Raw genomic sequence first — 23,335 nt, forward strand, 5'->3', positions numbered from 1 at the left:
AACTGAATATAATATATCCTCCACGCCGAGCGGGTCTCATTCACTCTCACATGAACAAATATGAAAACGTGCGTCAGCCAGCAGGCATGCAGAGCTGGTGAATGGACGCCTGAGCGCTGAGTATCAGTATGTGTGAAGTCAGCGAGGCTACAGTCCCCAGGTCAAAGGTCAGAACCGAGAGGCTCACCTCGCGCATCATCAGGGTGCTGTCCTGGGAGCTATTTCCATACGAGTCGTCGTGGGCGTCGTTGTGACCTCCCATCATGCCGAAGGACTCATTGGTACCTTGACTTGCTGCTGGCCTGAAAGAGGGAACAGAACATTTTTTAATGTTTAATTGTTTTTAAATTCAGTATTATTTTAACTTTTCTGTGCTGTTAATGCTAAATCACCCTTCTCCTTGCACTTTTACTCCTGAGCTTTGTATTAGTGACACATGATATAGGAAGATATGGGAAGTGTACATTTGTGTACCAAAAACTACATTTTTTAGAGACGAACTTTAACAGGCTCATATGGGACCAGACTCAAACCTTTTGTTACAACATTAAAGGATAACTTTCGTTTTTTACAACCTGGACCTTATCTCTAGCATTAAATACGACCATTTACTCACCCAGACAACTTTGGTGGCATTTGGAGTCGTTTTGAAGGAATTAGCCCCAGAGGAGCGGCGCGTATATCCGTATAATGCGAGTAATCGGGGCATCCATGCGCAGCCTCTATAAACGCATAATCTGCAGAAACTCGTTCATATTCCAATATTTAGTTCTGATATGCTGGTGCTATTCCCCTCTGAGCCGGCGGTCGGCTAGTTTAGCTGTAGTTTGGCACAGCTATGGTTTGTTATTGCGTATTCGTAGCTGACCGCCGCAGAGTCAGCCGTGTTGTGGCTGGCTGCTCGCAGTGCGGGCGTTCGGTAATGACATCATCCACGTCAGAGGTAGTTGTCTAGAGACGCCGGATGTTGATAACATGCCACCACGGGCTCAGAGGGGAATAGCACCAGGATATCATAACTAAATATTGGAATATGAACGAGTTTCTGCAGATTATGCGTTTATAGAGGCTGCGCATGGATGCCCCGAGTACTCGCATTATACGGATATACGCGCCGCTCCTCTGGGGCTAATTTCTTCAGAACCACTCCAAATGCCACCAAAGTTGTCTGGGTGAGTAAATGGACGTATTTAATGCTACAAATAAGGTCCAGGTTGTAAAAAACAAAAGTTATCCTTTAAGTTAGTAAGTGCTGTAGAATTAAAGATACAATACGTAATTTCCAGCTTCCACTAAATGAAAAGGGCTGTAGGTGGTTAACTAATACCAGTGACTTCCTTATCCTGTGTCTTATTTTGGTAAAGTGATGCAAGAGGTTTGAGAAGGTTTTTCTGAAACTGAGAAGAACAGGAAACAGCTGAAGCGGCACGCAGAATGTGGCGCTTCATCAATCTCAAGATGCACAGCTTCCATATTTGGTGATATGAAACACAATCCAGGTGCACCTGTGCAGTCTAACGCTCCTTCCTCTTTCATGATGCCTTCATGTTTTTGCTGACACTGTCCCCGAGGTGTTAATTCATCATGTGTTTTAGCAATGAGGTCGTTAGGTTGTGACCGCAGTAATTAACATATAATTGAATTTACACAACAAAACTGAACATTATGAGCTTCGTGAAGGCAGGTGTTGTGGCAGAGTCGTTGTGTTGGACTGCACAGGTGTACATAATAAAGTGGCCACTGAGCCAGTGGGGGTCATGTCCTCGTCGTTCCATCGATGAGGAGAAATGTGTTGAATTTAACAGGAACACTAATACTCACATAATGCGCGGTATATCGCTGACAGCCACTGTTCCGTCATTAGCGCCGCCCTCTCCCTCCTCATCCTCGCTGCTGTGAGAGTCCTCACTGGACGACGAGTAGTCCGTCACTTTGACGGGCGGGCGGCTGGTTTCCTCCCCCTGCCGCAGCTCTCGCAGCTCTTTGGCCAGAGCCGTCAGGTCCTGAGGGACGGGAAAACCAACCACGAGAGTCAAAAACCGCTTCTGATGTTTCTGGGTTTTTCTTTATGAGGAAAAGCTAAAGCTGGAGCCCTGCAGGACAGTTACCTCTACTGACTACGGAGATTATTTTTTTAAACATCTGTGATGCTTGCATTCATGCAGCAAATACAAGTACAACTTTTTCTACTTTACAGGTTTTATTTTCAAAACTGGAATTACCGCCTCCAGACGCAAATCATATATGTCGTCAGGGAAATGTATTTGTTATATATTAAACATATTGCTTATTTGTTCCACATTAAAGGTGTTTGGAAGCTGTTTATAGCATAAATATCTACTTTTGTCTCTCTAGTGGGATATAGTTGACATTTCATTCAAATTTAGATCAATATCTTATACCACACAAAGTGTTTAATTAGCAACTGAGAAACTTAGCGTTGAAAACAAACACCAGACGCCATCAGACAGTCCATTGCATTGCCACAGTGTGCAGCGCAATGCATCAGCCACGAAACAGCCATTCAACATGCGAGGCCAGACGACTTTTAGATGCTGATGGTTGTCTCGGAGTTTGGGACGACAGATACCACGGCAGTAAATCCGGATCAAGAGTTCTGTGCTGTGTGGAAGCACGTGAAACAAAGCTGCCCAACAACAAGTCTAATTACAGCTCCAAAACTGCAAATGAGCAAAGAAAGAAGAAGCTGAAAATCTGAAAAGGACGTAAAAATCTGAATGAACACAGTTCAGCTACGTGTGGTCGAGAAGAGAGAGTTGACCTGGAAACCTCAAAATGCTTAATAAGTCTGGATAAGGCCTTCAATTTATAGTAGCAGGAGTTCACATCGGGCAAAATTAAGAAAGTCAACGTAATGAAATAAAATGAAATATAAATTTAGTTGGAAAAAGTCACATTTTTAAGTTTGTGGCCACGAAGTCATCAGGACGCGTGAAGCTAAGTACAGCAGCTCTTATAAATGATCATATTCATGACCAACTGAAAGCCAGTGTAAAGGCCTGAGCTGGAGTTATGTGCTCACTTCTACTGCTTCGTATTGGGCAAAATAATTCTGCCAAGGTTTGCAAGTATGAAGTCATTTTAGTATCAGCATACAGTGATCCCTCGCTATAACGCGGTTTACTTTTCACGGTTTCGCTACTTCATGGATTTGCATCGTGCATTGTGTTCTGCATTCTGATTGGCTAAAAAGTCACTCCGCTTCTTCTCTACCTGTGCGTCAATAACGTTGCAGTTTAATATGAACACGTACGTAAAACAGCTCGCCAAATTTACTTTACGTACGTGCAAATTCTCTTGTAATTTCGAGTTTTGCCGATCACTGTGTTCTTCTCCCGAACAAACACACCTGCACCAAAAGAAGAAAACACTGCAGAGCGGAGTCAGGATGCAGCGGCTCAGTCTGAAGAGCAGTGAAATACACCTGAGTCACTATTTGTCCGACTGTACTTTTTTTCATAATCATTTTTAATTTTCTCCAGTTTAATCCAATCACTCGGGTCGCGGTGGGCGGTGCTAATCTCTGCAATTTGAAGCCTTCTGTTCACATCGATGATTAAAATTATTATTTGACAGAACAGTACAGAAGTTATTTGTTAAAAAAAAAACGTTTCTAAAGTACTTTTATTTGTGAAACAAATGCTTGAGCCTGTAAAATGGTTTGTTCTTTCTTTTCAATGTATAGAGTATTTAATTGTATTCTTAATTGGTTTCTTCTTCACAGATTTTGCCTATCACGGGTTCTTTTTGGAACGTGACCCCCGCGAAAAACAAGGGTATACTGTATATGCATCTTTAAAAACCAAGCAGGAGAGAACAACCAAAGGGGACGTTTACTATCTACTGTTAGTAAGATTCATTTATATTTCTGCCACATCACTGAGTGTCGATTGCGGGGAGGGCAGCGAGCAGCGGGACAGTGCAGGAGCAGAGGAGGGGGGTCAGATGCCATCATGCCTCAGTGCAGGAGGGCCGAGGGTTAAAGTTCAGAGGACGCGAGCCCGTAAATTCAGCCTCTGTCACATCTCACTGTCTGCAGCAAGAAGGGCTGTGCATGTGAGAGGTCAGGTGACAGGAAGTGGACGATGTGGGGAGTTGTGGTTGAGGTGGCGGGAGGAACGGGGGGGGGGGAGGGGGTTATCTTACCAGCTCCTCCTGACGAGAACGAGAGAAGAGATAAAATGGGAGAAAGAGAAAGAGTGTGACCGTGGAAATGAAACATGGGAGCAGAGACGTCTGAAGTGATAACAGGAAGTAAGTGAATGAATGAAGACGTGACTCCTACGGTAACTGATCACCCATCAATAACACGTCGCCCCGGGTAACGACAGAGGAAAACAACAGTGGAGGCCATTGTCCAATCAGAGAGCTGTTTTTGTGAAGGCAGTGTGTTCATCCTGATAGTTCAGAGGCTGTTGGTCTTATCTGAGGCAGCCATGTTGGGGGTCTGTGGGGATGTTTTAATCACTGTGTGGAGGTTAAAAAACGCTTCCTGTATTTTTAAAGGTTCTCCAATGAACGAGATGAAGGACTGAAAGCAAATAATCTGCCCCAGGTTAAAAATCATCATACTTAAATTCTACTTTTTGATGAAGAGTATACTTAAAGGATAACTTTGGTTTTTTACAACCTGGACCTTATTTGTAGCATTAAATACGACCATTTACTCACCCAGACAACTTTGGTGGCATTTGGAGTCGTTTTGAAGAAATTAGCCCCAGAGGAGCGGCGCGTATATCCGTATAATGCGAGTACTCGGGGCATCCATGCGCAGCCTCTATAAACGCATAATCTGCAGAAACTCGTTCATATTCCGATATTTAGTTATGATATGCTGGTGCTATTCCCCTCTGAGCCGGGGGTGGCATGTTATCAACATCCGGCGTCTCTAGACAACTACCTCTGACGTGGATGATGTCATTACCGAACGCCGGGCGCTGCGAGCAGCCAGCCACAACACGGTGCGACGGTCGGCTACGAATACGCAATAAAGAACCATAGCTGTGCCAAACTACAGCTAAACTAGCCGACCGCCGGCTCAGAGGGGAATAGCACCAGCATATCAGAACTAAATATTGGAATATGAACGAGTTTCTGCAGATTATGCGTTATATAGAGGCTGCGCATGGATGCCCCGAGTACTCGCATTATACGGATATACGCGCCGCTCCTCTGGGGCTAATTTCTTCAAAACGACTCCAAATGCCACCAAAGTTGTCTGGGGGAGTAAATGGGCGTATTTGATGCTAGAAATAAGGTCCAGGTTGTAAAAAACGAAAGTTATCCTTTAAGTGTAAAGTGACAAAACTTTTTGAAGTACTGAAGTCCACCAGGATTCATGAGCATTCAAAATGTGTGGGAAATATACTTCAATATACTTAAAATGAAGTGAAATTAAAGTACACTTTAGTTAAACTGCTAACAGGGTTTTACAAAAAGTAAATTTTATTACTATTAAAAGTATTTGTAATTTAGTACACTTTTTTAAAGTAAACTAAAGTACAATTTATAATACACTTACAATAAAGTGTACTTTTTCTAAGTACTTTGAAATATTATATTATATATTATTAATATATTATTTTTAACACATTTAAGAAGAACTTAAAGACTTCATCTATTTAGAAGTCCACTTTTTAAAAGTCTCTGTCAAACACATTTTAAATTAAGGACAAAAAGTAAAAGTGTACTTGTTCTGATTTTTCTATACTTAAATGATATTTCTAATGAACTGAAGTGTTTCTGTTTCACCCGGAGCTCACAGTGACAGTAAAACGCTTCCTGCTTCCGGTGCCGTGGGCGTGTCGTTTCACGTAGCAGCGAAACAATGAACTGCTCGAAAAAGAGTTTGAAGGCTTACGAGACACCAAAACACTGTACAGTGATTTATAATAACCACGAGGAGGATTTTACAACAGCAACAACCGTTTTATCCTCGAAACAGGTGGAAATACACCGCTCACGTTAAAGCAGCCTACCAGGACTGGGTGCTTGCACGTGTTGGGTTTGTCAGCGTAGATGGTAAAACGGTAAAATCTGACCCAGATGTTTGGCTTTTTGCAGGACGACAGCCGTCTGGTCTGCATGTTAACCCGTCGCACTGGAACGAATCAGGGGGCCTTACGTCAGCTCTCCACTGTTCAGCAACCGCGATTGATGAAGAGCTCAGATTTCAAGACACGAGATGAATAAAATAAGAGTCGCGTAGCGTCGCAGCCCCGCACAGGAAACCAGCAAACTCAGTGAGTGGAGCGAGAGGTGGGAGAGACGGGGTGAGACAGAGAGGGGCGAAGGAGGAGAAATGCCACTAACCTCGTCTACAGCTTTCTTATAGCTCTGAAGGACGGTGGAAGGAGGGATGGAAGAAAGGATGAGAGGAGAGAGAGAGAGGAAGAGAGTGGAAATGAACAGCAACGTGGTTAGTTCAGAGAGAAGAGTCGCTCCGTCACTGTGTGTGTGTGTGTGTGTGTGTGTTCTCCATCATACTCTCCTGCAGTGGTGAACGAAGTACTTTTACTTGAGTAAAAGTTAGACTTGGATTATAAATATTGATGCATTAATGTGTTCATCACTTTCATGTTGCAGCTGGTGAAGGTGGCGATTATTTTAATTACTTTATGTACAACCCTGATTGCAAAAAAGTTGTGGCGCTGTGTAAAACATAAATCAGACAGAATGTGACAATTTACTGATCCTTTCTGACATAAACTCACCTGGAAACAGCACAAAGTCAATATATTTACTGTCTGAGCTCATCAGCTTCATTGATTTCTGTAAATATCTGCTGATTCTGAATCTGATGCAGCAACACGTTTCAAACAAGGAGCAGCTAAAGACTGGGAAAGATGTGGAACGCTCCAAAAACACCTGTTTGGATCATTCCACAGGTAAACAGGCTGATTGGTAACAGGTGATAGCATCATGATTGAAAGGCTCAGTGGTTCACAGCGAGGATGGAGCGAGGTTCAACACTTTGTCAACACGTGATTGGATAAAGAGATTAATACCTGGACTCAGGAACACTTCAGGAAACTGATAATTAATGATTGCTTCTGGTTTTATTGATGTTTCACACAGAGTTCAAATTGTTCTGGAATCAGGGTTGCTCAAAGTAACTAGTAATAAAACTATTGTGTGTGTGTGTGTGTGTGTGTGTGTGTGTGTGCACTCACTGCAGGCCTGCTGGGTCGTGTCACCTCCCTGCTGTCGTCTTTGGTCTCGTGGGTAGAAAGTGTGGAGCCTTCAGTCTTAATGGCTGAATTACCTGAACACACAAACACACACGCTGAGGACAGTGGACAAATCTGAAAAGCGAGGACTTCGCTTTAGGACGGAGAGGACGTCTGTGGAAAATGAGCACATATTTAGAAAAGTAGAAGTAGTTTTGTGAAAGTGTGGATATTTGAAGGAAAGATGGACAATATTGGAAAATATTTGAGGTCGTATTAATTCATTGCACTCACCTTTTTAATTTGTTAAATTAATAACGTCTTGATCAGGAACTAGGGAGGCATTATATGAATGAAGGCCCTCACAAGTGTGGAAGCACAAGTGTGTGTGTGTGTGTGTGTGTGTGTGTGTGTGTGTGTGTGTGTGTGTGTGCGCGTGCGCGTGTGAGCACCTCGTTCGTTGGAGCCTCCCTGGGAGCTGGGGGTGCTGGAGCTGGAGGAGCTGCCACTGCTCGTCCTCTTCAGGGGCGTCTCCATGGAAACATCGGTCCTCCGCAGGTCGGGGTTGCTACGGTAACACAAACACAGCGCTGTCTCATTCATGTGAGAAACTGTTGAATTCTGAAAAAAAAAGTCACACCTGCACTTCCACAGTAGAGCTGTATGTGCATGTGTGTGTGTTTATCGGGATGGTATGTGTGTTCCATGTGTGTGTGTGTGTGTTATTTAAGAAACAACAAATAGGTTTTTTTGGGGGGGTTTCACGCTAACCACGATAGCCACGGTTGAAAAGTCACATGACTCACAGGGACAGATTTGTCATTGGGGAACAAAAGGTGAACGTGACACGTTAAGAAAAGCTGAGCAGCTTCACACCTTCCTGTGTGTGTGTGTGTGTGTGTGTGTGGCCATGTACTACTCATGTTGTGGGGACATAAATCTGTTTATACAGTCACATTGTGGGGACCCGCCTTACCTGTGGGGACAAAATGCAGGTCCCCATAATGTGAATCATTAGATTTAAGGATGAAGACTTGGGCTTACGTTTAGGGAAGTAGCGGTTATGTGTGTGTGTGTGTGTGTGTACCTAGCCCGTATGAGGTGAGCTCCAGCCCGAGGCCCCAGGCCAGGTCCATTTCCAGGAGAGTGCTTCCTGACCAGAGCAGGAGAGATGGAGGTGGTCCTCTGAGGAACCTGAAACACACGACATCCCCGCCTGGTTCAGCGCCTCCAACGTGTTTCCTCATCACTCACGCCGGTGAAGCTGTCCACTTTGTTGTTAAATGTCTGTCTTTAACTGTAACGTCTGTTCTGTTGTGGTTTCATCTTGCACGATAAACTAACTAACTAACTAGCTGTGTAACATTTTCTACATGCAAAACACACGCCACAACTTTAGTGAAGTAAATTCCCTCAGAGAAGGTGCACCTTTCTGAACAAATAGATCACTTTTGTGCAAGTTTGCACAGTTGTTTTTGGTCTTAAACGTATGTTTACTTTACTGCAGTTGATGGCATTTGAGATTAAAATCAATAAATCAAGTGTTCAAAAAAAAATAACACAAAAAACATCAGATGTCAGGAGAGACTCCCAGCAGACACAGAAACTAAAGAGACAGGAACACCAGAACAGACAAAGACAAAGAAAAGCTTCCAGCCACACACACACACACACACACACACACACACACACACACACACGCACACACACACACGCACACACACACACACTCGGACGAGAACACACGGGTCGCGGCATGCAGACACCTTGGGGGGAATGTCGTCGTCCTGCCGCAGCCAGGAGCTGCGGTCCAGCTTGTCGAGGGGGGGCGCCAGGCGGGAGAGGGGCGGGGGAGGAGGGGTGTCGGAGGTGGGGTCGGAGTTCTGCCGGGGCATGGGAGGCCGGGAGGGGGAGGGCGACGCCGAGGAGGAGGACACGCCGTGGGGGTCGTACAGAGACTGTGAGCCCGACAGACCGTGACTCTTCACCTGCACCAGGTGGGCCATCTGGACACACACACACACACACACACAAGCAGGAAACGGGCAGGGTTGAGGAGGAAGAGCAGGATCAGGATTTGGGTTCACACAGTGCGATCAGGATGAGGGATGCAAGTCAGGAGGAAGAGCGGAGGAGGAAATGATGCAGGAGGAGCGGTGAGGAGGGAGAGATGAGGTGAGGAAAGTAAGAAACACATGCCTCAGGGTGCGTTCACAGCGGCCATGTTCAAAAACTGTTTGCTCCTTTGTGACAGCAGTGACAGCGCCTCCTGCTACAGGGTCACCTCCACCCTGAACAGCTGCCCCCTCAGCTCACTGCAGCAGGTAATCAGGGCGAGGAGATCCAACCTGACGAACTCTGAGCAGGAGATCCTCTGAAATCAAAAGCTTCACCCTCATGCTCAGCTCCACTCTTATGTCAGGTGTTACACCCGTATCCTTGAATCTTCTCCTTCATCTTGGCCTCATTACAGATGCTCTCAAGACTCTTGAACTCCTTCGCTTGGGGCAGAAAGTTGCTCCCAAACTCAAGAGGGCACTCTACTGTTTTTTAAAAGAGTGCCATAAGCTCAGACTTAGAGGCGCTGTCTTTCATCTCAGCTGCTTCACATTCAGGTCTGACGAAGCCAACAGAGCCACATCATCTGCAAAGAGGAGAGCTGCAGTCCTGAAATCACCAGCACACACTCTTTGATTCTGCCCATGAGCTTCAGACGCAGAATCCGTGAAAAAAGGGGCGACCTCGGCAGAGCTTCGCCTTCACCGCCGATCTCACGCTCCACCTCGCTGTCACTTGTGAACGAAACCTGCAGACGCTCCTGCAGCTGGAGCAGAAATCTTCATGCAAACAAAGAAACCAAGCTGCGATCGCACCCCGAGGGACGCAAGTTTGTGTCACACACATCGCGCACCCACATAAAAGCGTAGGACACACACCTGCGGCTCGACGGAGCGGTGCATCGGCGGGGTCCGGGCCTGCTGGATGCCTCCGCTGCTGAAGGACTCGGAGCGCGGCGGCAGCGACGGGTCCGAGATCCGGTTGGAGACTTTATGCTGCAATGCAGGAGAAGTCTGTCTGTTCATCTTATAATGCTCCTCCACCTGACACACACACACACACACATCAGACCACAGTCACTCACAGCATGCAGTGAGGTGTGTGTAGACAGTTTAATTCCATTTAGTTTCATCTGTGACGCCCACATGTTTGATTTTTAGGCTTAAATGAAAGAAGATTTAACTTTTCCAGAAGTTTACTCTATTACTCTGTTAGCTCCTTATGGAAGAAATCTTTAAATACACTTTTTAAAATATTTCAAGGCTGAATTCCCTTTACTCGTCTCTGCTTTTCATGTTAGAAATGACAACTAGCTGGAAACAGTCAAAACGACATGAGGCTCCATTTCGGCACATTTTTAAAGCTGATTATTATTATTATTATAAAAGCCAGAGACATTTGATCGCTGTCAGTTTTCCAGATCAGAATTTAGACACCTGGGAAACACCTGAGTGAAATGTGGCTGAAAAAAAAAAAAAATTCTAGACATCTAAGTTACACATAACTGTTGTTTCAGTGGCTGTATTTCAACAGGTAGTGCAGACCTGCTGCTTCATTATCGCCACTGAAATGCTGCTGAGAGCTGGCGGCAGAGTTTCTTCTGGCTGGCAGCACCCGCTCAGATAAAGGCGGGCTGGTTTTCACACATCTCGACACGTGATTAATTGACCTGCTTTGTGTCGGCCTAAACAGCAGCCACAGTTATTAAATACATGGCGTTTACTGTGTGAAATAGAGGCTCTGCTCTTAGCAGAGGTGATAGCCCACCTCCACCTTAAAAGACTGCAGAAAAAAAAACTTTGTATTTAAACTAAAAGACTTTCCAGTCAAATTCAGCCCAGTTTTAACCAGGATATCTGACTCTGATGACTTTGCCTGGTTCACACAGCAGCTAAATGCAGTCAGGCAGTGAAAATACGAAGCAAATTTCAATTAAAGAGAGTTTCAAATAGTCGTAACTTTAGCAAATACTTGACAGAAGCAGCTGATTTGAGCTCAAACAGTGCAGAGCTTCAGCTGGCTGCAGACGTCACCTGCACTCAGCCGCGCTCGTCTGTTTTTAGAGTGGAACATTGTGTCTCTGCGATGGAAATATTTCTTCCTCTGAAGCTTCGAGGGAAATCCTGAGAGGCTGATTTGAGGGTAGACCTATCTGCACAGAGTGTGTGTTTCTATGTGTGGAGTCCAGAGGGAGGCGGACTGATATAGCTGCAGCTGCCCTACATCAGACCACCCGCTGCCACCAGAGGGCAGGCCTGGAGATCTGCCCTAAATGTGTGTGTATCCACTGGAGAGGGGGGTTCACATGTGAGTGGGACTGCTTATGGCCTTAATTTATGGTGATCAGAAAACCAGCAGAGTTCAAATATGGAGCACTGACCTGCACTTTCTACACTCACGTCTTCTTCAGACTAAACTCACAGTGGTGCTACTTTACTGGCATTTAACACAACATGTGGACATTTTAAACTCACTGGAAGGTCAAAAGGTAACACACACTCAACATCCTGGTATGGACAGAGTGAGAAAGACAGAAAGAAAGAAAGAAAAGACTGGAACAGCCTGGAACTGAAGAGAAACCTGGTCAGTAAATGAACAGAAACAAAAGCCTGGAGGATTAAACTGAAGTTAGTTGGAGTTGTTGGAGTTAGCACCCAGTAGATCCCAGTTCACAACAGCATGCAGTAAACCAGCAGCTCTCAACCTGTTTGCAACAAACTAATATTTACTGTATCTCTCCCTGTTTCAACCAAATCAGGATTCAAATGTTCCCTTTCCAGTCGTCTTTTTAATCTGACCAAGCAAACATTCTTTACCTTACTGTCACACGTTTTTGCTTATTTTATATGATAACCGTGCCCCCAGTTTGAAAGCCACTGCAGTAAAAGGCTTGCAAAGATCCCACAGATCAACCTGCAGCACCCAGACAGAGCCAGTAACCTGCAGGGACGACTCAAAGTCAGAGTGCAGAGGAGGGAACAGGACAAGAGATTCAGAGAGAAGAAGACGAGGTGTTTACTTCCAGCTGCTCTTGTGTCATGTTTGTATCCGTGACGAGAAATTCCTTTTCTGGAAATGCAATTAAAATGCGACACTGCCTCAAATTCAGCGTTCAGGATCATAAAATCAGAAAACTGATTTCACGCTGACAGAAACGAGTTGTCAAACACTTCGCTTTGAAATTTGACTGGAAATTTTGCTCAAATGTCGACAGTTTCGTTTAACCATTTCTGTGAACTGACTGAGCTGTGCACCGCTCGGTGGGTGTTAACATACAGTCCTAAAAAAAACAGCTCCAGATGACACGTGAAGGCACCTCGTGGAGTTTTTCACCACTCGTAGTACAGAACACATTTTTATTCACTTTTATTCAACAGCCTCAACTTTGAATAAATCTGATGTGAGTCAGTGTTTTCACACAGGAAGTGGGAGATTTGGATAGAAGCTGGTTGGAAGCAGTGACAGCACCAATCGAAGAGGAGATTAACCAGAAGAAAAACAGTGAGATGAAGAGGTGACGGATTAAAAAACAGGACGCCACATTGTCATTTCTGCCAGAGTTAACGTGCGTGAGTCCGCCTGGTTAGAGAAATGAAACTGTTCAGAGTTATTTAAGAGGAAACCGCCCCCCCCCGGCCAGGGTTAGTAAGTCAGCCTGCGCAGACGGCAGGATCCAGAAGGAGAGGGAGAGAAAGAGGAGCAACGAGTCCGTTCATCCTCCGACTGACCCGGCGGCCGGGGCTCCGGCCCCTGGAGTCGGGGCTCCTGCCGGGGCTCCGTCGACGCATCGCTGCCTGAGAGGAGCTGGGGGTGTGGCCGGGGACACAGGTGACACGTATTCGAGGCACGTGTAAGTGATCCCTGGAGGGACTGACATGGGCCGGGTAGGAAGGGGGGCGGGAGCGAGGTTTGTAACCAGGAAGTAAGAGGAGGTTGTCGAGGTTGACGTCTCGCGTCTCCTTGAAGGAATGATATTTCTTGGGCGGGATGCGAGGCGAGTTGCTCTGAGCTCGACGCATCACCTGGAGAGCAAGGTGAGTGTTTACAAGAGGGCAGACAAATGAACACAGCAGACGGTCCGGAAAACAGAGGACCCTCACGTGATGGCAGCCATGCTGGAGGTTCACCGATCCGCTGACAGCATCAACACAACATCCTTCACTTCGGTCGGATTTTGTTAAAATAATGAAGCTAATTACAGCATCTGTTCAGCTAACCATCAAAATGCAAACTAATCATTGTTTTCACGTGATGTCTTACAGTTTTCAGCTGTTTTACACTGAAATACGACACATTTTATGATTGAAAACTAAAGTAAACTTGTTTTAACAAACTTGTCAACGGCGACAACAGTTGAATTGAACATAATCTACATGGTTTGAATATAAAAAAAACGTGTTTGTTTCAGTTAAACTGAAACATTTTAAAACATCTCAACAGACATGTGTACTCAACTTTTAGGTACACACATACACTTAACTAAATTATATACATTTTAGTATATTGGCACATTTCATTTTCATTGGTATTTTTATTGTCCACTGGTATATTTTATTCTGTCGGTACATTTCACTTCCATACTCTATCGTTTATTGTTTAGTATATTTTATTGCCTTAGTATATTTTTATTCTGTTATATTTTTAATTGCTTTACGAATATTTTTATTGCATGTTGGTTTATTTTATTTTATTGTAGTTATCTTAATTTTATTCTTTCTAATCTTCTTATCTTTCTTACCATCTGTTCCTAACATGGGGGTTGCAATGAAAATTTCATTGACATGCTCAATGACAATAAAGACTCTTGAATCTTGAATCTTGAATTTGACCTTCATCCCCTTTAACTTCACGCTGTGGAGACTAATTCACAGCCACTTTTCAGCTTTAGTGGCCAATTCAAAAACAGACGTGCGAGAGGATTTGTGATCCACATCAACACCGAACAGCAAACGAGACTTAAAAGAGTTTCATTCCAAAACGCTTTGTTGAGTCTGAAGACCCAGAACAAAGAATAAAGGCTGATTCTACACATTATTTATCACCTCATGACGTGAGAATGATTCTATTCTCTAACTGTTGATGAGTAAAGGTCTCCAGGTGGTTCAGGTCGAGGCTGTACTCACACACCTTTGATACGAGCCCACTCTTGCAAGATAAACATCATTTTTGGAATGAAACTCTGCCGTTGACAAAAGCATCACATAAAACACACAAGAGGGATTTCACAGCATGTGAGTCACGGCCCTGCTGTCATTTGAAGCATCACAGATGAGACTGTCCTGCAGGTAAAGTACAGATGACACCTGTAGGCCAGAAAACTCAGCACACACCAACACACTGTTTACCTCCAGAGAGCCCGAACCATGAAAACTACCACTTTACAGCCGACTCAGCTGTGTGTTAACTGTGAGCCGCTCTGTGGGCGTAGACCTGTTCTCACATGTAAACCCGTCTCTCACCTGCACAGATTCACCTGAGTGTCTTCCATGTTAGCAGAGCTGCCTGTGAAATAAACTGTTTTCTTCAAAAACATGAAAAAACAAGTTTGGAGTCACAGTTGGTGTCATTTTCTACTTGTTTCTGAAATAAGTAAAGATAAAATGCGATGAAAAGATCATTAGGTTCATGTTTTTCTGTTATAATCCTTGTTTTTATGTCTTCTTGCAATCACTTTGTAAATAACTGATTTTATGCTGATTATAATTTACATGTTACTAACTTTTCAAACTAACAATCTGCAAAAAGTACGTTTTATCTATACATGAGCATTAAATCTGAATTATTCCTTAAAATATGCACTGTGTGTCATCTGTTTGTCTCCAGAATATTCTAGAAAGGTGTCACTAGTGTCTCCATGCTGGGATCAAGAAAAATGACTTTTTAAGCCACAAATCTCCTGAAACAAATGTTGAAATAGTCTTACTGCACTTTTTTTTCACTTGTTTTAACCCCTTGACGCCCGAATTTATTTAGAATTATATTAAAAAATTAATTCTTTGTGTTTTTGCTTTCAAATTGATCCTAATTTAAGAGGAGTTTGTTCATTTTTCTGTAGCACATACAATAGATATAAATTTAGGTATGATGCAAATTAGCCACAACAGGCATTTAAGCTTAAATGCAACAAAAATACTTTATTTTTCAAAATTCATAAATGTGCATCATAAAAGTCATTCAAAATTCATTTATTTCATCAAAACAGCCACTCTTCACTTTGACTGGTCTGACGAGAAACCAGTGCTTGCAAAGGTTCCTAGGTGTGTGCTGAATATGCACAAACCGGCGTTAGAGGAATGCTTGTGCGATTCGGCTGCAATGTGGATTAATGATGCAAATTCGTGATAATCAGCGTTAAGGAGTAAAGAAAGTAAAGTTTTTTGGACCCGGTTTTCTGTGCAGCTAAGTGTAAAGGACTGCGGTTTGTACCTCTTTGGCCCAGGCGGGCTTGTCGTTGCTGCCGGGCGCCTGGTCTTTGTAGTGGTACAGCTGCTTCTTGTCCTGCGGCGGCCGCGGCGGCTCCTGCTGCTGCTGCTGCAGCGACACCAGGTACGCTCGCTCCTGCTGCAGCTGCCTCTGCAGCCGCTCGGCCTGCCGCTGCTCCTCTATCTGCTTCCTCTTGTACTCCTGCACATCACACAGGACAAAGGCAGCAGGTGAACGGGCGAGAAAACGGAAAGTAAGCGAGGAGGTCACGTACTCGAGCTCTCTGGTGACCTCAGTCATGTCTGGTTAAAAGGTGATTTAAACCCTTATTAGACACTAAAACTTAAGCAGAGTGATGAGATGCTGTAAGTGTTGGCATCTCTTTAATGCAGGATGAGACTCTGTTCTGATTCAGCGGTGCAGAAAATGCCGTCAAATCATAATTAATTGATAAAGCCCCAGCAGAAAAAATCAATTACTGAGGGAAACATACAAAGAACTCCTGTGCAGACGTGGTTCGACAGGAGGCTTCATCATTTTGATCGCAGGCAAAAATGACAGGTCATCCAATATGAGATAAAAATCATGACTGGCGTTCATCCCCATACATCAGCCTAGTGTTTGATTGATTATTTCAGAGGGAAATTATTTTTCTTATATATTTATTATTAGGAGAAGTTTCACAAGTTCTCACTCTGGAGCCAAACCTGACAAATGCCACGACTGATCAGCCTGGAAGGTGAGTCTGAAGCTTGTTTCTCACACCGTCTCGTCGGGGCAAAGGTTGGGCATTTCTCTGAGCTGTGTGTGAAAGTCTGTGTGTGTGTGTGTGTGTGTGTGTGTGTGTGTGAAGCTGGACCGCTTGTTAACGGCACACGGGCTCTGCTGTCGGGTTTAATGTCATTGACGACCTCATCGTGAACAATGAAGCTGAATGAAGTGTCATTTCAGGGCCGTCGCGATCGACCGGCACGCCTCTCGCTGTGTGTATTTATTGATCTGATGTTTGTGAACTTTTTCCCGAAGAAAAAAAACCTGAGCTGACGTGCGAGTCTGTCTTTCCTCAGTATTGATCAGGTATTGACGGCCTTCGCCCCATCACGATCTCTGTGTGTAAATAACAAACAGGATGACATGGATCCAGCGCTCGCCACAGCCTCCACGACCTGGTGCCTGCGCTGTTTCCATGGTCACCAACCTTAATGCTGTTGTAATGGAAACTTTTGTCATTGTAGTCTAAAACACATGACCTCAGGGAAGTTGTTCCGCAAACTGTTTGTGTGTCTGTGTGTGATGTTACCAGCAGTAAGGCCTGCTCCTGCAGGAGCTGCTGCTGCAGGATCTCCAGCTGCCTCTGCTCCTCCTCCAGCTGTCTACGGATATACTCCTAACCAATCAGCACCCGGGTCAGCGAGAGACGCAGCCAATCGGAGAGCGCCAAAGCAGGCGGGAAGCAAATCGGAGCCCAGGCAACCAGTGACATCAGCAGAGCAGGAAAGAGGAGAGAACGACGGAGGAGGGCAGAGAAAAGTAGATTTATTGCAGAGAAGTAGGGATTTAGTCAGAAATAGACGAGGAGAGATAAAAGAGAGACACAGCGGGAGGCTGCAATTAGTAGAAGAGGAAGACGTGCTAATCGTTGGAGGGAAGATGTTAAAGATCAGCATGAAATCAGCGGAGCAAGAGGTAGAAATTCATGTCTGAAAAGTTGAGCGTTTAAGCATTACACTGCAGGAAAAGTTAACTGTTAGTCAGCAGCCTCCTGTCTCCTCTGTTATACTGTGGTACTGGATATGTGGAAGATTCTGCACATCTTTCTCCATTTAAATATTCATATTTAGAAGCACATCGAATCTAAATACACCACAAAGTTTGACTGTGTATCATGACCCCAATTACTATATTATTATTATTTTTAAAGTTTTCAGATTGATTCAGGAATAATCCTGTGGATCTTGACAATTTAGGAAAGCTCTTAAAGGTGCTGCGTGCAGCGTTTCAACCCTCTGAGATCACAGTTTTCACAGGACCAGATGAGGAACTACTGCCATGTTTTTTTTGGATGAATTATTGCTTGTAACACAGACCAAAAACCTATCAATCAATAACACATTAAGGTGTGTGTGCTGAGCAAAAGCTGTGGAAGTTTGGCAGAAAATTTGGGACGTCTGAATAAAAACAATCCTTTATAAACTGATCTGGCAGAGCTGATCACAGAGTAACTGTTTACTTGAAAAGAGTATGCCATTTGAATAAAGTTTGGTGACTTCATAACAGATTACATGGAGGAAATAACCTATAAAGAAGGTTGGTGAACCTCGAGCGTTGCGTCAGTGAGCTGATCAGCGAGAGGCCACGCCTCTCTGATGACACCTGTGATGCCACGGGTCAGGTGTTTTCCTACCTGCTCTCTCTCTGCGTGCCTCCTCTCCTCCTCCCGGCGGAGTTGCTCCATCTCTTCGTACCTCCTCCTCTGCTCTCGCTCCTGCTGCTTCCTCATCTCTCGCTCTCGACGCTGTTGCTGTAGGTGGAGAAGATTTTACACAACTCTTCAGCTGTGTGTGTGTTTGTGCACATCAGGTGTGTTTCCCTGGCATTTGAATAAGTGCTAACATCACAGGTGTGCTGAGTTTTGCATGGAAGACAAGTCATTTTCTAATGAAAGCTGAGATGTTTTTTAAAGGTGAGACCAGCCACAGGCTAAATCAGGGAGACAGTCATTCTCAATTATTCCAGGTGATGCTCAGGTGTTAATGCTCCAGCTCCATCAGTAGGTACGGGCGCTTCTTCAGGTGTCTTTTATGCTTCTAAACATTCTAACATAGATTTGTATGCATGTATTAGCCTGATACAGCTAACGCTAGCTCTGATATATTCGCTTTGAGCTTGATATTCGTACAGTTTGTGCACACCCTCAGAACACTTAACGTCACACGCAGTGTGAGGATATGAAGCTCGGCAGCAGACTGATTCACAACGACAGTGGTGGAAAGTTTTGAGGAAGAATAACAGACTGTTTGTCGCAGCTGCTGCTTTTTCCTCTCATGATCTCAACATAAACAAAAACTCCAGTGTCAGCATGTTTACTTTACTTTGTGCAAAACTGGAAGTTCTCATGTAACATGTTCTGCTGTCTGCACGGGATGATTCGTCCCCACTGCGCCTGCTTGTGGATACAGCTTTATATACACCTACACGCAAAATGCACAGGTATGCATTCAGGTACGCATACGAACAGGGTTGCTCAAAAGCAAGTTCTCATGAGCCTTAGCATGCTATTGCATGTCATGCATTGCTACTCTCAAATGGTCAAACCACAACTGCCTCCAGCTTCACTCGAGCCGTGTCGTCACGTTAACTGACGAGTATTAACATGTGCAGGCGACTGTGTGGAAACTGCATTTTTTGACTGTGTGTAGTAACATTTATGTTACAGATGAACAAATGGTCCTCTGACTCGCTGCCACACTATCAACCCATGAACCACTACAAGACTTTTATTGTGACGCATCTACAGGAAGTGTAGCTTTTTCACAGGGGCCAGCAACAGACTGTTAGCAAAACAAATGTGCCTGCTTCAAGATATGGACATTTTCTTGGCTTTCTTGTCCAGTGATCAGTTTAAAACATTGGAAGTAAGTAAAATCAGCCACAGTGAGCTGATTAGATACAGAGCTGCAGTTTGGGTGAGTCTCAAATCAGATCAACGCTCCTGCTGTGCTCCATCACAGCACAGCACGGAGCAGGCATGCAAACCAGATGGAAATTCTACATTATCATGCTCTACAGTCTCCCTTTCAGGCACCATTGAACACCTCTTACCTGCAGACCTCTTTTAAGCTCACCTGAGAACTGAGTGAATAACACTTGACATACTTTAATGTATTTTAAACTCTGTCTCTTACTGTCACAGTGGATTGAAAACACATTTCTGCAGCAGACAGACAAATGAAGGACTCGCAGCTACCTCCTCCAGCCGTCGCCTCTGTTCTTTCTGCTCCTCGATACGTTTCTGCCTCTCGGCCAGTAGTTGGCGCTTGTGTTCCTCGTTCTGCTGCTGCTCCAGCTGCTGACGCCGGATCAGCTCCGACCGCTCCTTATTGGCCAGCTGGAGGCGCAGGAAGTCCCGTCTCAGAGTGGACTCCCCGGGAATGTTGATGATGGAACTGGAGGAAAGTTACAGTTAAAGTTTTTCAGTGAAGCTCAGCTCATCACAGCAGTACAAGTAACAGAAATAGTACAGCAGTACTAACAGCAGCAATAACATCATGTGCAGTAAAAGTAGCGGTGGCAATAACAGTGGAAGTAGAAGTAATAACTAGAATATCAGTAATAGTAGTAGCAGTTCAAGTAATGGTAGTACAGCAGTCATAGTAGCAGTACAGTACCCGCTACAATAGCAATAAAAGCAGTAAAGGTAGCAGCAATAGTAGTAGTGGAGTGTAGGAGTAGTACTCTTTCTGTAAGAGTAAATTTCTCCATTGTGAGATTAATAAAGCCTTAAAAGTCTTATCTTAGCAGTGTTATTGGAGTCAGTAGCAGCACTAACAGCAGTAACAGTAGCAGTATTAGCAGTAGCAGAAGTAGTATCAGTAATAGCAGCATCAGTAGTAGTAGCATTAGCTAGTAGCTGTGACAGCAGAAGCAAGGTGCAGTAGCAGCATTAGCACAGCATCGGTATTAGCAGTGCTAGCTGCTAGTAGCACTAACAGCAGTGGTAGTGGTTGTAGTAACACTAGCAGTACTACAGTAGCAGTAGCACTAAGTGCAGCGGTAGTAGTAGTGTAGCAGTCACAGAAGTAGTAGAAGTCGTAGCTGTAGCATTAGGTGTACTGCAGCCGTAGCAGTAGTATCATGAGTTGTAACAGCAGTAGCAGTAACAGTACTGCAGTATCAGTAGTAGCGGTCATACCTGGGCTCTCCGATGTCCCTCTCTTCATCCTCCTCCTCACTCCCGCTGTACTCGTACTCTGTCTCATCTGGAGGAAACACAGACTTCAGGTTAGCGTTCACATACGTTGAACCAGCCGGCGTTCACGCAGCTGTTTGCAGCTGTGAGGTGAGTCAGCGGGGGTGCAGCCTCACCCCTCTCCCCCCTCCTCTTCTTGGTGCGGTCGATGTGGTCCTTCAGCTGGATGCGGACCTGCCGCTCGTTGGGGAGGTCCCTGATGAACGGGTGTTTGAGGAGCTGCTCGGTGCTCGGCCTCTGACTGTGGCTCTTCACCAGACAGCTTTCTATGAAAGACTGGAACTTCTTCGACCTGGACGCACACACGCACACACACACACGCACGCACGCACACACACACACATATACACACACACACACACACACACACACACAGACACACATGACTTCATAAGATGACTTTAAAGATTAATCTAGTACCCAGCTAAAAAGACGTGTGTGGAGGATTTTTAAATCAAATGTGCATGTAGTGGTACAAATAGCAGTATCATCAGCAACAGTACAAGTAATAGCAGTGGTAGTGCAGTAGTGCTTGCAGTTGCAGATCTAACAGTCGTAGCAGCAACATGAAGTGCAGTGGAAGTATTAGCAATAGTAGCAGCAGATGAGGTAGTGGTAGTAGTGGGAATACTATCAACCACTGCTGCAGTAGTCATAACAGTCGCAGTATTAATAGTATCGTAGCAGTAGCACAGTGATGTCACAGTGCACTGACACACCCTGGAGTACACCTCCACATCACTGCAGCAAAGCAAGGAGTCAAACCACTAGAGGTCAGCAAAAACACAAGTCTCAGCTGAGTTGCTCTTTAAAAGGGTTCATAACTTAAACACATTAACTACTATTCTTAAATTAAAATACTGAAAGCAAAGACGTATAACTGCATCGTTTTTATGATACAACAAATGTGGAAAGGTATTAAAAGATGGGCAGCATATACTGAACGTCATGTTCATTTTATCAGGTACTCTTTGTCTATTTGAGACAAAGATCTAATTCTGAAGGCAGACAATTTTCATCACAACATGATTTAAACCATCAGAATAAACAGCATGCTTTTCAAGTTTGCTTTGTTCACATACACAACATAAAGAACTTTTAAAAAGCATTTAAAGGTACACATGGCAGAAAAATACGTTTTAAAGCTGCACCTTCACACTGACTGTGTGAGAGGAAGTCAGGTTAGCGCTGAATGTGGCACATGATGAGCAGGCGTGATGAACAGGTGCAGAGGAAACATCTCTGTGTGTGTGTGTGTGTGTGTGTGTGTGTGTGTGTGTGTCTTTTAGTGACTCACCACTTCTTTGACTTGAGTCTGGGGGCAGGATTTCTGGGGATGAGGAAGAGCGCTCTCATTGGATGCATGTCACACAGAGCTGAGGAGGAGAGAAAGTAAAGGAGGAGATGGAAAAAGAGAAGCAGAGGAGGAGAAAGGAAAGGAAATGGAGGAAAAGAACAAGAACAGAAGAGCAGGAGACAAGATGAGACACGAAAGGAAAGGAAAGGAAAGGAAAGGATAGGAAAAGACAGAAGAGGAGAAGAGACAAGACAAGAAAAAAAACAAAGGAAAGGGGGAAAGGAAAGGAAAAGACATGACAGGACAAGATAATAGAAGAGAAAGGAAAGGAAAGGAAAGGAAAGGAAAGGATAAGAAAGGGTAGAAGAGGAGAGGAGGAAAGACAAGAGAAGAACAAAGGAGAGGAGGGAAGGGAAGGAAAGGAAAGGAAAGGAAAGGAAAGGAAAGGAAAGGAAAAGTAGGGAAAGAAAAAGAAGGGAAATGATAGGAAGGGAAAGGAAGGGAAAAAAAGGGAAAGGAAAGGGAAGGAAAGGAAAGGACAAGAGGAGAGAAGACAAGAGGAAAGGAGGAAAGGGGGGAAGGAAAGGAAAAGATATGGCAGGACAAGATAATAGAAGAGAAAGGAAAGGAAAGGAAAGGAAAGGAAAGGAAAGGAAAGGAAAAGAAGGGAAACGATAGGAAGGGAAAGGAAGGGAAAGAAAGGGAAAGGAAAGGGAAGGAGGAGAAAGGACAAGAGGAGAGAAGACAAGACAAGAAGAAAGAAGGAAATGAGGCAAGAGGAAAGGAGGAAAGGGGAAAAAATGACATTGATTTAGACGTTTATGTCGGGGACAAACTGTTCTCTGTGTTCAGTCGTAATAGTTTGGTGATGCTTCACACTTACGTGGTGCTCCCTCTGCCATCTCTATCGCTGTGATACCGAGCGACCACAGATCACTCTGCAGAGACACAGAGAGAAAAGCGAAAACTTTCACATCCTGAAAACCTGTTACCGACTTTTCGCATCATGTTTTGGGTCCGCCGGTCACTGTACTTGTTAGGTGATAAAAATACAGACACACAAACCACCCATCTGCCACCGCTATTGTAGATCTCTGGCTAACTTTTTTACCAATATCACCTGTTTTTAACACAATTTATCTGCGTATTTCAGCCAACAAACTGCTATTTAAAGTTGATGTTAATACTGTGAGATGAACTGAGGGTTTCTTGACACGTAAAGCCCCGGAGGGTCAGAGTTAATGGCGTCTTAACAGAGCAGCGCTCGTCCTCCACAGGCTCGCCACAGGGATTCGTCCTGTCCCCATTACTGCTCATCCTTCACACAGCACTGACTGCAGGAGTCAGGCTGCAGATTCACTGCTTTGTTTCTGCGAGAGGACTTTCAATGGGCCGCTT

At 44.5% G+C, this 23,335-nt stretch overlaps 1 protein-coding gene across 4 annotated transcripts in view; it reads right to left on the reverse strand.

Moving 5' to 3' along the window:
- The window catches only part of tnikb (TRAF2 and NCK interacting kinase b), a 55,287-nt gene that overhangs the window by 13,452 nt on the left and 18,500 nt on the right, over nt 1-23,335 (reverse strand). The window contains exons 8-21 of one of the 4 annotated variants that reach the window (XM_041961261.1): nt 22,821-22,875; nt 21,938-22,016; nt 20,757-20,932; nt 20,584-20,650; nt 19,639-19,837; nt 18,076-18,192; nt 15,675-15,872; nt 12,977-13,270; nt 10,127-10,243; nt 8,278-8,384; nt 7,643-7,758; nt 7,194-7,285; nt 1,822-2,003; nt 188-302 (exon numbers count right to left, since the gene is read on the reverse strand). In XM_041961261.1, the coding sequence (XP_041817195.1) occupies nt 188-302; nt 1,822-2,003; nt 7,194-7,285; nt 7,643-7,758; nt 8,278-8,384; nt 10,127-10,243; nt 12,977-13,270; nt 15,675-15,872; nt 18,076-18,192; nt 19,639-19,837; nt 20,584-20,650; nt 20,757-20,932; nt 21,938-22,016; nt 22,821-22,875 (1,914 nt within the window). Of the gene's footprint in view, nt 1-187; nt 303-1,821; nt 2,004-7,193; nt 7,286-7,642; nt 7,759-8,277; nt 8,385-10,126; nt 10,292-12,976; nt 13,271-15,674; nt 15,873-18,075; nt 18,193-19,638; nt 19,838-20,583; nt 20,651-20,756; nt 20,933-21,937; nt 22,017-22,820; nt 22,876-23,335 lie in introns of all 4 variants that reach the window. The other 3 variants (XM_041961260.1, XM_041961263.1, XM_041961262.1) reach the window with 3 other exon arrangements.

The sequence above is a fragment of the Chelmon rostratus genome, chromosome 20 (genome assembly GCF_017976325.1).
Source record: "Chelmon rostratus isolate fCheRos1 chromosome 20, fCheRos1.pri, whole genome shotgun sequence".
NCBI classification, from domain to species: Eukaryota; Metazoa; Chordata; class Actinopteri; order Chaetodontiformes; family Chaetodontidae; genus Chelmon; species Chelmon rostratus.